This window comes from Trichoderma virens (genome assembly GCF_000170995.1).
Source record: "Trichoderma virens Gv29-8 chromosome Unknown TRIVIscaffold_5, whole genome shotgun sequence".
NCBI lineage: Eukaryota > Fungi > Ascomycota > Sordariomycetes > Hypocreales > Hypocreaceae > Trichoderma > Trichoderma virens.
In genome coordinates, this window is record NW_014013744.1 from 1,692,954 (window position 1) to 1,708,104 (window position 15,151).

Sequence of the window (15,151 nt, forward strand, 5' to 3'; positions counted from 1 at the left end):
GAAATATCCTTGGCTCGGATGTTGCTAGCGTTGAAATGTAAGACATGACTTGTTTTTGTAATGTGAGTGGGGGAGAAGGTTTCTGAGTCTGGGCACCGGCCAGATGAGGAAATTAAAATGGTTGACCGCAAGCTGAAGGACGCAGAATGTAACCATATCAACGGTATTAGGAGTATGTCACAGTACTCGTCCGTGTAGCGGCTTGATGTGGGATGAGAAGGGCAGGGATGGTTGGCGGTCTCGGCTAGGTTTTGCTTTTTTTGCTTCTTTATTTTTTTGCTTTTGTTGTTTGAATCTACACCCATGACTTAAGTAATGCCTCCGTGCAGATGTTGTGCCGTTAATGTGATTTACCCCCTTCTTTTCGGGGGCCGTGTCAAACCGTTTTTCAGCCATTGCCACTCTGGGCTGATCGCTAAGTGAGACAAGGCTCCGAGGCTGTCAGGGACGAAGGGACAAATGAGGCGTGTAGATGCACATCATGCACGATTATTGGTTAGATTATGGCTTTAGGTATCAAGCTGGTATAGACAAGGTGTACATAAAAAGGAACATCCATTCCGAAATGATAGGTTTGACGAGGTTCATTGGAATTGACAAGATCGCCATAGCAGGAAACAATGTAAAGTACTGCCTAACGACTCACCTGCAATCCGTCTGACTCCCTGTTGGGATTTGTGTGCGCATAAATGTCCAAGGCTATCCTGGACAGCTCCCTAATCCTCAGCCTTGATAAAGTGACGTACATGGATGTTTGCGCTCCAAAGACCCTGATTGAATGCCTAGTTCCAAAATGACCAATAGAGCTACGTGTTTCACACGGAGCTGCCTCCGCGTCATTTACTGACGTATGTATCCTTTATGACAGATCCCCGGTGCCCAGCACCCTCATACGAGAAATTATTTCAAGTATATTACATGTGTAAGACTTTTAGAGAAGTACAACGTGTGAATTCCTATATAAATTCCTGCGAATATAATAATGCAATGAATGCATTTGGCCTAAATTTGGAGTGAAAAGGGACACGTGGAAGAGCACTGACGAGAGGCAGGGTGCAACCCCCCTGGTTATTGACGTATCGTGACGAGGAAATGCATTCAGCCTAAGCCGGCATAAGTAATCAAAACGATTTTTGTGTGCAGTTGGATGCGTGTACATGGATACTTGCATCCGCGCTGTTAAGAAAACAGGGGGAAAAGGCCGTCCCGGAGAGAGGAAAACAAAGATTCTGTATAGACTGAGCAAGACAAAGCAGCCCGGGTAATGAATATGTCTGCGAGCGGAGCATCAAGGAGCCTAATTCAACTGCGTAAGGGGCTGGCAATAGACTGCATACGCGGAATCAATGAGGGTGTTAATGTCAAGGTCGTCCTCCGACCACATTGCTAGACTACGGGGGAGTTTGTATGCAAAATGTTTATGTGCTGCTTTGACCGGATCTGTGAGGCTGTTTTGTGCTCAATATATTTCTGCTTCTTTTCTCATTTATAATCCCACCCCAGCCAATGTTGTTATCATAGGGGTGCAAATCTACTACCGCACTTGCATGCCCCTACAGATGATGGTTTGCAATGCTGCATGATAGATGCCATGTCTAGGAGGTCACACATATTTCGGGGTGGTCTGGCCATTGTTCACATGAGATCCTTACCCCGGCTCCTCCAATCACCACTTTTACACAGAGTACATATATGCACTCGGTTGGGTACAACGAAGTGATATATCATATATCGTGGGGTTCCGGTGTCCAAGCCAGCTGAACAGGACGTCATTCAAGGCATATACTGCATTGTGGCGGCCCTAATCCCGCTCCTTCATCCGCCGCAGCCGCACAATCTCGGGTATACCGTCACTGTAAGACTAACATAATGCTGTACCGAGTCTGGGTGTGAGTGTACGAATATTCACTCCGGAGCAATGTGTCCATGATCCACTGAGAAGACAACACTAGAGGATAGGTCTACGCCCCTACTTGTTGGGTCTGGGACTGCATACGGAGATGCCAATTCCTGGACGAGGCATGTCATTGGAACTGCATGGTCACTACTCTCTCTTCGGTCCATATCCTTCACCCAAGCGGCTCGTTTGACATCTCAGCTCTTAGAGCACTTTTAATTCGATAAGAGTCCAATATCTTGTTATTTATACCCCAAACGGACCACTAGTATACATATCAAGATGTTAGACTGCCAGATCTAGGAGCTTGGCTACATAAAATAGATGATGCGACACAGGCCATTAATGCGAGGGGCAAACAGAGATGTGTATAAAATGTTATAGGAGTGAGACAAGGCAATAAATCAAGGCCTCCGCTCCAGCGTAAATCACCCACAGACATGAATCTATATAAACCAGACACGTTGGGAAAACAGATGCAAGGATCAACGTTCAAAAATAGTACACTACTCTGCACCTACTCAGATGTAAATAATGCCTCACAGTAATGATAGGCTGAGATTAACTCTAGATTTTAGTCTTAAGCCACACCGGCCAAAATATAGAACTAAGAGATCAAGCGAGGGCCGGTTAAGCATTTTCAGGGAGTTGGACGGAAAGGTCGAAAGGGGGAGGGGGATCGATTACATGATATTCAAAATAACACTAGAGATTAGGCACAACTATTCAGTTCGCTGGGTCTGGACTTCCGTCTCGAATCCTCTTGGTGAGTGTGCTGAGAGCTCATCGGCAAGCTAGCGCGTTATTGAGACGAACAGACAGTCTAGATGAAACAATAGAGTCGCCACAATTGAACGATATACGCGTTTAGATGAGCGGGGAGTATCTTTATTGATTACGGTGTGGTGCTCTATGCTTGATAAAAAGATAACTAAATCCCAGGCCAGCTGAAAACTGCGGAGTCATTTACATGAGGGCATCGGTCTAGAAGGGTCCAGTGCTTGGTATCCAGCTTTCGATCTCGACGTAGTCCGATCGCCCGGGAGATCGCCGTTCTGCGGATCGGGGGCGGAGGTACGTACAGCTACCCTGGGGAGCGGGATAAAAAATATGTTCTTGATAATGCAAATTCGAGACCCTATGTTTCGCTTCAGCGTCACAGGATGTTGATTTACGCTTGTAGGTCATTCTGCTCTCCACATATGATCAAGCAAGCTTGTACGAGTACCGAAGTGCGGAGATCTGAAGCCAGGATTATTACTCTTAGATTCCAAAAACACGTCCTCGCATCAACCGATTGCTACGAGAGAAATTCTAATTATAGTAGAGGAAGTAATCGCTCCTGCAAATAAACCCCGATATCGTCCTGTTAATTCGCCCATTTTCTGCCTTTATCTGGGAAGGGTTATTCAGTATCCCAAGCTAGCTATCCAGCACCTCAGCGACTAAGAGGAGTTCCTAATGGAGTAACAAACGTATAATAAAGATCTTTCATCACCGTTACTTAAATAGATATTGCACAGTTCCTGGAGTATCTGCTACTATCGCTACTATCTGCTGCTATCTAAATATTCCTCTAATATCTGCTGTCATTGCTACACAAGCTACTTTAAATTCAAGAATGGGATGCTAAATAGCGAACTTGAAGTGCTGAATAGTCACTCTCTTTATCTACTATATCACAGATGTGTGGGCCAGCGAGATCTTCTGTGCGGCAGGGGCCATTTAGTCTGGGCGATATCCTCCGCAAACTCGGCCTGCTATGGATCCATAGTCTATCATAAGAACCGGAGACTAAAGAGAGAGAGAAAAATACTTTGATTTTTCTGATTTCAATGTCCCAACGACGCCTTGGCTAAAACATTTTTGATAAGAAGACGCAGCTTATTACCCTGCAATCCTCCGGTCTCCGAGGGCTCTTTCGAACATCTACAAGCATGTAATATGGGAACGTGCCACATCCCGTCGTTATCAATGGGGCCCTCGTTGAAACAGCCTTGTACTTTGGAGCAGAAGACATAATTTGTCGAGATAATACTCCATAAAGGTTGAAGAGCATGACAAAGGCCTGAGGGATATGTTCTTCCATTGGCTCGATGCTCCTTTGCGGATTACATGCTCAAACCACCTCCCCGCCTTCTCCACAACTCCGAGATAGTGTTGTATTGACAACGTCAAAATCTTCCGGCACAGCGATTCAACGCCGGAAAAACTTATACAGCGAACACTTCAATATGTGCAGACATATAGTCTTGATGCAACTCCCAGGTCCGAGTTCCAGCTACACTCTCTTTGCAGTTACCCACCTTATGCTTAATTGTCCACTTGTATCAAATGAACAAATCTCATCATGTGAAGATATGTCGTCCTTCGTTTCTCTCGTTACCAGCATAACACTGGAGTGTCTCCTCAGCGTGAAATATATTGGTGCGTAGTGGCGTAACGATTGCGAGTGAGTAGTCCGAGAGATCAACATCAAAAACAAGTGAGCAGAGAGAGCAGAGCAAATAGCATGTAAAAGAGGTGACCGCTCTATTCGACTATTAATTTCACTGTTTACCTGGACTACTATGAATGAGGGGCTTTCTGACTCTTTCTTCGCTTGGCCAACTTATCAATACCTATCAACTTCCTACGGTATTACAGATGCTCAAATCATAATGGCTCCGAAGATTCTCATTAACGGGCGTTGTCCGTGGTCTTCCTGCGCTACTCAAACCAAACAGCACCAAGTACCGCTTTGTTGCGCTCACCCGGTCCTTGAATAGCCCGATGTCCAAGCAGCTTGCTGAAGAGGTGGAAGGTATCGAGTGGTTAGAGAAGGATTAGCTTGATACTGACGCTGAGTGGCTTAAGAGACAGGGAGTAGTGCGAGTCTTTATTGCGCCGCACAACTTGCCTTACCAGTCCGCGGAGGAGTCCAACTTTCATCTAGCTCTGCTACAAGCTGGTGTCAAGTATGTCGTTCGGATATCGACTTTCATGGAATCCATGTATCCTGCAGCTGCCACCACATACGGCCGCACACACTGGGCAATCGAGAACCTGTTGAGCTAACTAGAGTACGCAGAGCTGCAGTGGACGTCCCCTCAGCCAAACTTCTTAACCCCGTACTGGTTTTACCCTGCCGTTGGCTGGATTGTAGAGTATAAGCAGACAGGAGAGCAAGTAGTGTTGCCAGTATTTTCGTCTGAAGAATTTCCTGCTAAATTGACTCATCCCGAAGACATTAGCACCTTTGCCACACACCTCCTAGCCCTTGATGATGTGTCGCCACACAACCATGGCAAGTATATTCTCCACGGCCCTGAGAATTTTGCAGGAAGAGATATTGTCAAGATGGTCGCGGACTACATTGGTGCGAAGGTTGAGAATGTGAAGTACTCCGCAATGGACGTTTATTTCAATGCCCTCAGGAGTATGTGTATCCCGGATAATGTTCTTCCTGCCATGTTTACCACTGTTGGGGTTCTATGGGCAGGAAGATGTGCACGCGACTATCGCCCAATCAGCAAAGAGGTCACGGCACTGGCACCTCCTAAAACAACAGCTGCGCAGGTGCTGAAGGCCATGGTGGAAGGATTCCCATAATGGTTGTAAATAGGGTAGATGGAGTGCAGATCGGTATCAAAACGTATTATCATGATGTTCTTCGGGAGACTTTCCCTCGAAATCCCAGTCGAAGGGTAATTGAGCGGTTTGCTATGCATAGACCCTTGAACTATTTCTTGAGTCTGCTATGTCGTGACTCTTGCCTCTTATTAAAAGGATATACTGACTGAAGAGGCATTGCCAGATAGTATTTGAGCGTCTATTAGCATGTATATGCAACCCCAGTTTGAGATGCAATACATTCGTCATCATGATATCTCTCCAGGTCGGAATGCAATCTGAGGTGAACCTAATCAGCATCACTGGTTCTTTTGACCACTTAAATTATGGCATCGACAGCTTCTTTAGGATGACGGGCTATATGGTCCGCAGTCAAATGCCGTCAGTTTAATCCTTTACGAATGGTTGGGGTTGCCTTCGACAGCACAATGGTGAGCCATTGTTGATGGCTCTTAACGATCGAGGTAGACTCAAACTGAGTGCAGTTATTTTTTTAAATTGCTTCAGTGTATTCCTTACTTGTGTTCATTACCATAAACATAACACGTTTGGAAGAAGCGGGCAGATTCCATTCATACAATGCACCCAGCAATTCAATGGTCGCTGTTTTTTAGAAACCCCCATCGGGTAGACAAATTGCTAGACTATCAAACGGAGTTAGGATAGAGATCTGGCTGGCAACTCGATTAATAACCACTTGTATGCCCTGGGGCCATTACTGAGGTACAACTTTGGGACATTAATTGATCTTTGCAACGAGAAACGGGACATGTTATAGGTTGGGTGGTGGTGTAAAATATGTACATAGCTACCTATGTAATTAGTGTATCCAAGTCTCATTTTAAGAGCATGCAGCTTTCAATCAATGTCGCGCATTGCTCTGCCTTCAATTACAGGGCTACCCTTGCATAGCAAAAGACTCCTCATATAATTAGACTCCGATCTATGTACTATGCTCCGCGCACTATCGAAACGGCATCCGTGGAATCTATTTAGCCTTTCCGGCATCGTTGCCGGAATGATAAGGAGCAGCCCAAATGCTGATCTCTTATCTGCGGCAAAAGGGCGATGGCGTGCGAGCTGCTTGCACTCGCGCCATGAAATGTACTTGTCTCAACAGCTGCCTTTGTCTGCCTTTGTCTGCCTTTGTCTGCCTTATTAATCGAGCCAATCGCGCAATAAACGATTTGGCTGACGAGGGCGCGTCTTGTGTGCGTGTCACGCTGCCCTTTGATGAGCGTGGGATCCTCGGATGACCTGGCGTGTGTGCGTGCGTTTCACCCTCGGTTGATTTGATATCTGGGCTGCGATATGGCTCTGGGTAGCAATGCTGTTTCGATGAACCGAGCAAGCCGTTGGGCAGTGGCAAGTCTCTTTTCGTGCCCGATAAGCAAACCATGAGAAGAGAGTTTCGTTTTTGCTTTGCGATTTATACTTAAGCAACTGGACAGGCCTGGACATTATTACAAGCTCCGTTTACAAGGCTACATCGCCAAGCATACATCATGGCTGGCCGTGATAGTGATGCTTATAATGGAGAACAGCAGCCGCTGCTTCAGAATGCTCCAAGCCCCTTATCCTCAAGACCAGACGACAACAAATATGATACGACAGCGACGCTGAGCGAAACGGAAAACGCAGCTGGAGACATTCATCCATCTCGGGCTATCGAAGATGACGTACTACCGGAGACGTCCACTCTTGGCCGAACATTAAGCTGGCAGAGCGCCTACATCCTCGTAATATCCAGAGTCATCGGCAGCGGCATATTCGCGACGCCTGGAGCCATTCTCCAGTCGGTAGGCAGCCCTGGCCTAGCGTTACTATTATGGATTGTTGGCACGCTGGTTGCAGCCGCCGGTTTGGCCGTGTCTCTTGAGTACGGCTGCATGTTGCCGCGATCCGGAGGCGTCAAGGTCTATCTCGAGTTTACATATAGACATCCACGGCTCTTTGCGACGACGCAAGTCGCCATCAATGCAGTGTTTCTGGGGTTTACTGCTAGTAACTGCGTCATCTTCAGCCGTTACGTGCTCTTTGCGTTTGGCGTGGAAAATGCAAGTGCGTTGGTAGCGAAAAGCCTAGCTGTTGTTCTTCTGGTCGCCGTTACTGTCATTCACGCTGTGACTCCAAAAGCGGGTATCAAAATACAGGACTTCCTTGGCTGGATCAAGGTTGGAATTATCGTCTTCATGATTTTTGCCGGCCTCTATGTTGTGGTCTTCCAACCAACTCTGGACACCTCAACACACAAAAATCCGTTATCATGGGACCATCTATGGGACGACAGTGTTTGGAATTGGGGCGTTATGTCGACATCACTGTTCAAAGTGTTCTATGCTTACGCCGGATTGGATAATGTTAGCAACGTGTTGAACGAGGTTAAAGACCCTGTACGGACTCTGCGTTCCGTAACACTGACTGCCTTGGCTACTTCATGTGCCATGTATACACTCATCAACGTGGCGTACTTCATCGTTGTTCCCATTGATGAAATCAAGGGGAGTGGCGAGCTCATTGCGGCACTATTTTTTCAGCGCGTGTTTGGTGAGCAAGTGGGTAGAAAGATCTTACCGCTTGCCGTTGCTCTTTCAGCAGTGGGAAATGTTTTTGTTGTTGCGTTTGCAATGGTAAGTTCAATTACAGTTCTAGTTTGCAATGTCAAAGCCACAACAGGAAGGCCCATTTGAATGAAACGGAGCTGACAACTTTTGCATTAGGCACGATTAAAACAGGAGATTGCCAGGCAGGGCTTTCTGCCCTTTTCCGATTTTCTTGCTTCGACGAAGCCTTTCAACTCGCCGTTGGGCGGCCTTATCGTCAACTTTATACCTTCATTTCTTGTGATTGTGTTACCGCCCACGACGGAAGTATACTCCTTCATCCTCGAAGTAGAGGGATATCCAGGCCAGGTCTTTACACTTGCCATGGGTGTTGGCCTTGTCTGGCTACGGTTTAAGCGGCCGGATCTCAAGAGACCTTATAAAGCATGGTTACCTGCTGTTATACTCCGAGTTATTTTGAGCGTTGCGCTGCTTGCTGCCCCGTTCTTCCCTCCGAAGGAGAAGCCTTCTGGAGGGCTGTGGTATGCAACGTATGCGGTAGTGGGGATGGGCACGTACGTTATTCTCCTCCCCAGTAAAAATTGCTGATGAACTGATACTGACTTTTGCTCTATCTTTTTAGCATCGTGGCGGGCGTCGTGTATTGGTATATTTGGACTATTCTTCTACCTAAGTGGGGAGGTTACAAGTTGGAAGAAAAGAGCGAAGTACTTGATGACGGGACGTCTATTACAAGGCTCGTGCATAACTATGAATGATCCAAGCTGAGCTTGTTTCGATCTATGAGCTCTACTAAGTTCGTCTATTTTGCATCTGTAAGAAGCCATATTTCCATTTTTTTAGGTTCTGCGTGGTAAGCAGAGCTTGAGCTTGAGAGCTGTCTCATGATATGACAGCTATTCTTTTTTATTGCTGCATAGCGTTGAATTCTTACAAACTACTGTGTTTCCATGTCCTAATATGTATTTCTAATGCCAAGTTTCCGGCCTCATATTCAGGGTTTACCGCAATTCCGTAGATGAAGCCTATTGAGATGATTCACCTATCCATTAACTATTCATGATGAGAGCTAGCTGGCGCGTACAATTCGTCAGCAATAAGATCAAAATTTCAGATGGGTTAAAGAAGCCACAAAGGATCAAACTTTAGCTGAGCTATCACATTAAAGCCCAATTCATGATCCTGGGTTGCCGTCCCCACTCCTTGGCGCTCCTTCAAGACACCGAATGCGAGACTCACAAATGCAGATTTCAAATCAATCCGTGTGCCTCGGAATAAACAGCTGAGGGGAAGGGCGTGTCAACTCCTGATTATGACGTTACGTTTGTATTGGATTAGAGGTGCACTTTTGGGTTGGATTATCAATCCCTCCTGATGATGGGTGGTAGAGAAATGGCGTGCTCGCGGGGAACGGTTGCAAGATCGGATATCATATATATTTAGGATGTGTGAGACTATACATCCTGCTGCATGACGTATACACACCTATTCTCTTCACTTGCAAAAAATAATAAACTAAAATATCATCTCCCTTAATAAATCTGTAAAGACCATATCAAGAGAGAGAGCACAATGGCAGCCGCAGCAGTTCAGAGTGCCATCCCAAACTCTGGCTTCAACTCCGTCCAGGGAGTCCAATTTCAGCCACAGCTTGATCAGCAAACTACTTATAAGAGCATTCCCAAGCACGATGTAAACACCATTCTCAACTTTTTCAAGGATAACGAGGACGGCTCTCCTCCAGAACCTTCATATGTTGGAAAGCCTGAGACGTTTATCAATAGGCCGATTGCATCGCACCAGGTAACCATCAACGACATTGCGGGAGAAGAGGATAAGTACACCCTCGACAAGAGCGGATTCCAGATACATCGCCATACTTCCATTGAGAAGGACTTCTTGGACGATGAACAGATCAAGGCAAGCTATTATCCGGAGACAGAGCAACTCCTCAAGGATGTGTAAGTGCATTTCCGCAGCTCCATGCTCGTTCATTTTTGCATTTCGCCTTTCACCTTACGCTGACATTTGCCGTATAGGACCGGAGCATCCAAAATCTTTATCTTTGATCATACTATCCGCCGCCACAACCCCGACGACACTGCCGCCGCGGCGAATGCCGCCCTTCGTGGCCCTGTCCAGCGCGTCCACATCGATCAGTCTTACACAGCGGCCCTGTCGCGCGTTCCGTATCACCTTCCCGAGGAAGCGGAAGAGCTCACAAAGGGTCGCGTACAGATCATCAATGTCTGGCGTCCGATCAAGCAGATCCAGCGGGATCCCCTAGCCGTTGCCGAGGCAGACTCGGTTGTAGAAGAAGACCTCGTGCCAATAGGGTTGATCTACCCTACCCGGAATGGAGAGACGCTCAGCGTGAGATATAACGAAGGACAAAAGTGGTTCTACAAGTCTGGCTTGACGCCTGAGGAAGTCCTCCTCATTAAGTGCTTTGACAGCAAGACGGACGGAAGAGCACGACGGGTACCGCACACCGCATTCTCGGACTCGAGCTCGCCTTCAAATGCGCCAACTCGGGAGAGTATTGAGGTCCGAGCCTTGGTATTCCACCCGGACGATAGGGAATAGACATATGTAAGAGGATGATGATTTGATGAATAGCTTGATATTCACAGCATTTTGATGTAAATGTATACGGGCGAGACTGAAAGGCCTCAATTTGATAGGAGACTGTCTATTAGTGAAATATACTTGTATTCTACCTTGCTTACGACAGCCTTAATATCTGATGCAAACACATTGCCACGGAAGGTGAGCCAAAGATTATAGGTACCTTTCAGATTCAATGATTAGATCCCTGCTCATGCCACAACCCACAGAGGGCAAGGAGAAGTGGGAAGCGTTGAGTGTTACTCATTCTTGTCACATCAGTGCCGGAAATAAAAGCTGTACAGCCTGTATGAACTAATGTATGCACTCTGCACTCTGCACTCTGCACTCTGTACTCTGTACTCTGTACTCTGTACTCTGTACTCTGTACTCTGTACTCTGTACTCTGTACTCTGTACTCTGTACTCTGTACTCTGTACTCTGTACTCTGTACTCTGTACTCTGTACTCTGTACTCTGTATACTCCCCCGTTCAACCATGTGAATACGAGTATATGTACTGTACGCCAATAAGCAGCCCAGCGGCGTACCGGAACAGAGGCAAGGCGGTGGAGGCCCGGAGGCGGGATTCGACTCCCCGGACGCTTTGCGAATCGCGGCAAAGGCCCGCTTCTCCGCTATGGGGCGAGTTAAAGCAGCAACATGTACAGTAAGAGAAGAGTGGAGGGAAGGGATGATAAGGGCGGTGATGTTAGGCGGTAAGGGAAACGTTTGAATATCAAAGGCCGACTAAGGACGCACAGGACGATGCATGCAACCCTATGGTGAGGTCTGCTTACATGGATGGCTGGATGAGTACATGGTAGGCAGCTTATTTTGGCTCATGCCAATCAATGTTGATGTCGTAGAGCACCAACGTTATTTGAACACAGAGTTTTACTGTAACTGTCTTTGCCAATGTAAGATCCTTAGTGGATAAAAACGGCTGCTAGTTGTAGTCGTGTCACGGATAATAGGCTACGAGCTCTCTGTGCCTGAGCCTTTTCCCGCCCCCCCCCCCCCCCCCCCCCCCCCAGCCATCTTATTTTTGGCTGTCAAAAAGAGGAAACACACGAACCAAGAGCTGCCAGCCACCTCGAAGCAGCTATACCGCCCTCTAATAATATCCATCATGGCCCCTCATCGCGCTCTTCCCTGGACTCGGACTAACAGCCCAACTCGACGTTTGCAGCAACGCGCACACTTGCATGGACAAGTACGTACATGAGCTGTCGCATCGGCTGTTGGCAATTGCTCCTCTTTTTCTCTCTCCTTCTTTTCACCTGTCACATCTCCCAAGTACGAGTTGAGGCGGTGGGAATCAATAGTCTCACCAGAGTCGTCGTACGTAGAAGCTCTTTCAACCCTCTTCCCCCCCTGGTTCACGCCTTCAAAGACTGACGCACATGCAAGGGGAGGCCTGAAGATTCATTCGACCGACATTCCTCGACCAGACTCATCAATCAGTGCTCGACACGCTTCTTCCAGCAGTGGGGGCTTGGGCTCGTGCACCGCAGCTGGTTGGGCGCTCAAGGTCGCGGCAGCAAGGCCAAGCAGACCTAGACCCAGGCCTTTGGGGGGGGAACCCGCATCGAGGGCCCGGCATCCGACAGGGCGGCTAGGGCTTTTCCTCTGATCGCCTCTTCTCTCGTTTGCCTTGTACCGGTACTCTGTACATGTGGGAGACAGAGGGGCATCAGACGGACAGTCATCAAGGACGCGGAACAAGGACGAGAAAGCGGTAGCTCCGCCAACGTGCATCACCTCACCTATTGGAACCGACAAGGCGACAGATCAAGTCAGCTGTAGTCCCTTGGAGCCGAGTCTCGCTCGTTATATACCGACATCTTGTCCAACGATATTAGACCATAGACGACACGAAAAGCACCAACAGACATAACCATTGACCCACGGAATCAACCAACAATCAAGACGTTGCCCCCATTAGCCTCGATACGCAGCGAAAGACGATTATATACATACAGTTAGGGGAGGTCGATTTGATACGCCTAGAGAGCGTTAGCTTATAGGTGGAGGTAGAGAACAACCGCAACAGGCAGGAATACGGGCTGTATCAACACCAAACTCCAGCGTCATGATGGCGGGATCACGCTCAATGCTGAGCGGCACCTCTGTCGTCTACGAGCGCAAGGTCGTGACGACTCACATCCGAACCTACAACTGGCCACCTTTGCAACTCAATTTCTGGATCTTCGTCATGCTTCTGTGCTCTTGCACCATCATCGGCGTCTTCGGAAGCTTCATCCAGATCCAGAATCAACTCGAGCTGCCTATTCCTTGGTATGGTTTACCGCACTCTTCCTCGTCCATGAACGAAGCAATTGAACGCTAACACCAAACGCCTAATAGGTACTTTCCCTACTTCATCACCGTCGGCGCCATTGCAATCCTCTTCATATTCGGCATCTTCTGGTTAATCGCCCAACGTCGACTGCTGCCCGCCATTGTCATGATTGGCGCCTTTATGCTTTTTGTCTTGTGGATCGTCGGCCTCGTCGTCGTTTCGCTCGAGCTCTGGGGGCCCAACGGATCCATTCAGAGCACGTGCGATATGAACGTTTTCAACCAGAATCCAAAGGGCCGGACGCAGGAGACGTTGGCATGGCTGCAGCAGAAGATGATATGCCAGTGCTGGGACTTGGTCTTTGCCATGGCCTTGACGGGAGGCATCTTTCTGTTTTGGGTTATGATTATGGCTTACCAGGTTTTTGCCAGATCATGACACCGACGCCAAACAAAGATGGAATGGAGATGAGAAGTAAGAATGAAGGAGGGTTGGCTTCTTTCTTTCTTTAAGTAAGAATCAAGTGATGCAAGCTTTGTCTCAGGTCAAGTGTTGGCCAATAGCGAAGCCAATTCGACTATGCTTCAATCTCTATGGCTGGACGATCACTTGGTGTTGATGAAACAAACAAGGCATTTCATGAGAGCCGGCAATATTAACGTATCTCATGTTGGCGCCGTCATGGATGCCGTTCGGATATTTATGGATGTTGGATGATTTTGAACGTTTAACGTTTACATGCATTATGAGCGGGCGTTGGAATTTGTTTGCTTGGTTGGAACTCTTGGTTTATGTTTCCAGACATTACAACGGCTGTAGATTTATACATGGGTGAGGTTAGCGGTAATAGAGGCAATAGGCCGTCCACCGAGTCGTGGAGAGCGGTCATATGTGAACTAATGTCCATTGCAAATATGAATCAATTATAGTACAACTAGCTGAAGTCTCAGAGAGGCATATTAAATCATAGGGGTGGGTATTCAGCATCGTAGCCGTATAGTTTCTGTATGCCACCACTACTAGCGATTAAATGTACATATATTAGTTCATTATTCTCCTCCATCTCGACCTTCGTTTTGTATCTAAAAATACGTCAATAAGTGCACTTGTACATCATCAAATTAGAAAGCTGGATGGTTGATCGAGCCGAATCTCGACATCCTTTCTTCGCAAACTTGACGGAGGGATGACAGTGCCGATCGAATAAGGTATGATGCAAGATCGGCATCAGAGCCACAACCAGGGCATCTCTAGTGTCTCTTTCTGAAGCCCCAATTTTCCCAATAAACTTCCGCCTAGTTGGCCAATCTGTTAGTTTCAGGATTTCTCCGTCACATGCTGATACTTGGTCAAGCACATTATGACGTAGCAGGAGAAGAGCATCATCGCCCACCATGCTATGATTCGATGTGTGGAATGAGGCACCTCTCTGGCCGTTCCGTCATTATTCCAGGTACCTAGCAATTCGATTCCGTCAGTCATGCCGTCAGCCATGGCTGTAATTGAGGAGCTCAATTGGTTCCCGCGAATAAGCCACTGAGGGGGAGAGGTTATAAATGAGCTAGATGCTTCCCTCAACTCTGCTGTCAGAACTGGCTCTTCACAAGTAAACTCTCAAGCTCTATTCTCAAGTCAATACTCAAAGAAAACCAACTCAATTCTCGCAATGGATTTCGTCAAGAAGGCTATGGGCAAGGCCGAAGGCCAGCAAGGTGCTCAAGGAACCGGCGCCGCAGCTCCCGCAGCTCCCCAAGCTCAAGGCGGCCAGGCCCAAAAAGACGATTACGTTGACAAGGGTAAGCCAATTTCCTCCCCGAGCAGTTCACAATTTTTTCTTTCCTCCTTTTCAGTAGGCAATTAAGAATGCGGCTAACATAACATGTCTTTGGCTTTAGCTTTTGCCATGGGCGCCAAGAAGAGTGGCCACAACATCGACCGCAACACCCAGGAGAAGATTACGGATGCGGGCCGTAGCATGTATGAAAAGGCAACGGGGTATGTACAACGGCTGTTAAACTCTAGCTTGAATGTGTGTACTAACGTTGTATGCGGAATTTAGTCAAAAGGTCGACCCCAAGTATTCTAATTAAGAGACGAGTAATGATTCACCAAGATACTGTACAATAATGATAATAATATCGAGTCAATACTCTCTGTCACTGGTTAC

At 47.4% G+C, this 15,151-nt stretch overlaps 5 protein-coding genes across 5 annotated transcripts; all 5 read left to right on the plus strand.

The window, feature by feature from the left end:
• Nucleotides 1-4,257: 4,257 nt before the first annotated feature.
• On the plus strand, nt 4,258-5,488 carry TRIVIDRAFT_190673 (uncharacterized protein; the record flags this gene model as incomplete). Its single annotated transcript, XM_014102479.1, has 4 exons — nt 4,258-4,328; nt 4,570-4,693; nt 4,727-4,861; nt 4,961-5,488. The coding sequence occupies 4 exons, from the start codon at nt 4,258-4,260 to the stop codon at nt 5,486-5,488; spliced, it is 858 nt and encodes a 285-aa protein (XP_013957954.1).
• A 1,526-nt stretch (nt 5,489-7,014) lies between these two features.
• Nucleotides 7,015-8,831, plus strand: TRIVIDRAFT_200088 (uncharacterized protein; the record flags this gene model as incomplete). The annotated part of the gene is made up of 3 exons (XM_014102480.1): nt 7,015-8,139; nt 8,230-8,627; nt 8,696-8,831. 3 exons carry the CDS (start codon nt 7,015-7,017, stop codon nt 8,829-8,831), a joined length of 1,659 nt encoding a protein of 552 aa, XP_013957955.1.
• Nucleotides 8,832-9,645: 814 nt separating this feature from the next.
• Nucleotides 9,646-10,659, plus strand: TRIVIDRAFT_55809 (uncharacterized protein; the record flags this gene model as incomplete). The annotated part of the gene is made up of 3 exons (XM_014102481.1): nt 9,646-9,660; nt 9,748-10,034; nt 10,113-10,659. The coding sequence occupies 3 exons, from the start codon at nt 9,646-9,648 to the stop codon at nt 10,657-10,659; spliced, it is 849 nt and encodes a 282-aa protein (XP_013957956.1).
• A 2,136-nt stretch (nt 10,660-12,795) lies between these two features.
• TRIVIDRAFT_37276 (uncharacterized protein) lies at nt 12,796-13,422 on the plus strand (the record flags this gene model as incomplete). Its single annotated transcript, XM_014102482.1, has 2 exons — nt 12,796-12,980; nt 13,050-13,422. 2 exons carry the CDS (start codon nt 12,796-12,798, stop codon nt 13,420-13,422), a joined length of 558 nt encoding a protein of 185 aa, XP_013957957.1.
• A 1,228-nt stretch (nt 13,423-14,650) lies between these two features.
• Nucleotides 14,651-15,149, plus strand: TRIVIDRAFT_73847 (uncharacterized protein; the record flags this gene model as incomplete). The annotated part of the gene is made up of 3 exons (XM_014102483.1): nt 14,651-14,780; nt 14,880-14,979; nt 15,044-15,149. 3 exons carry the CDS (start codon nt 14,651-14,653, stop codon nt 15,072-15,074), a joined length of 261 nt encoding a protein of 86 aa, XP_013957958.1.
• Between the last annotated feature and the right edge of the window lie 2 nt (nt 15,150-15,151).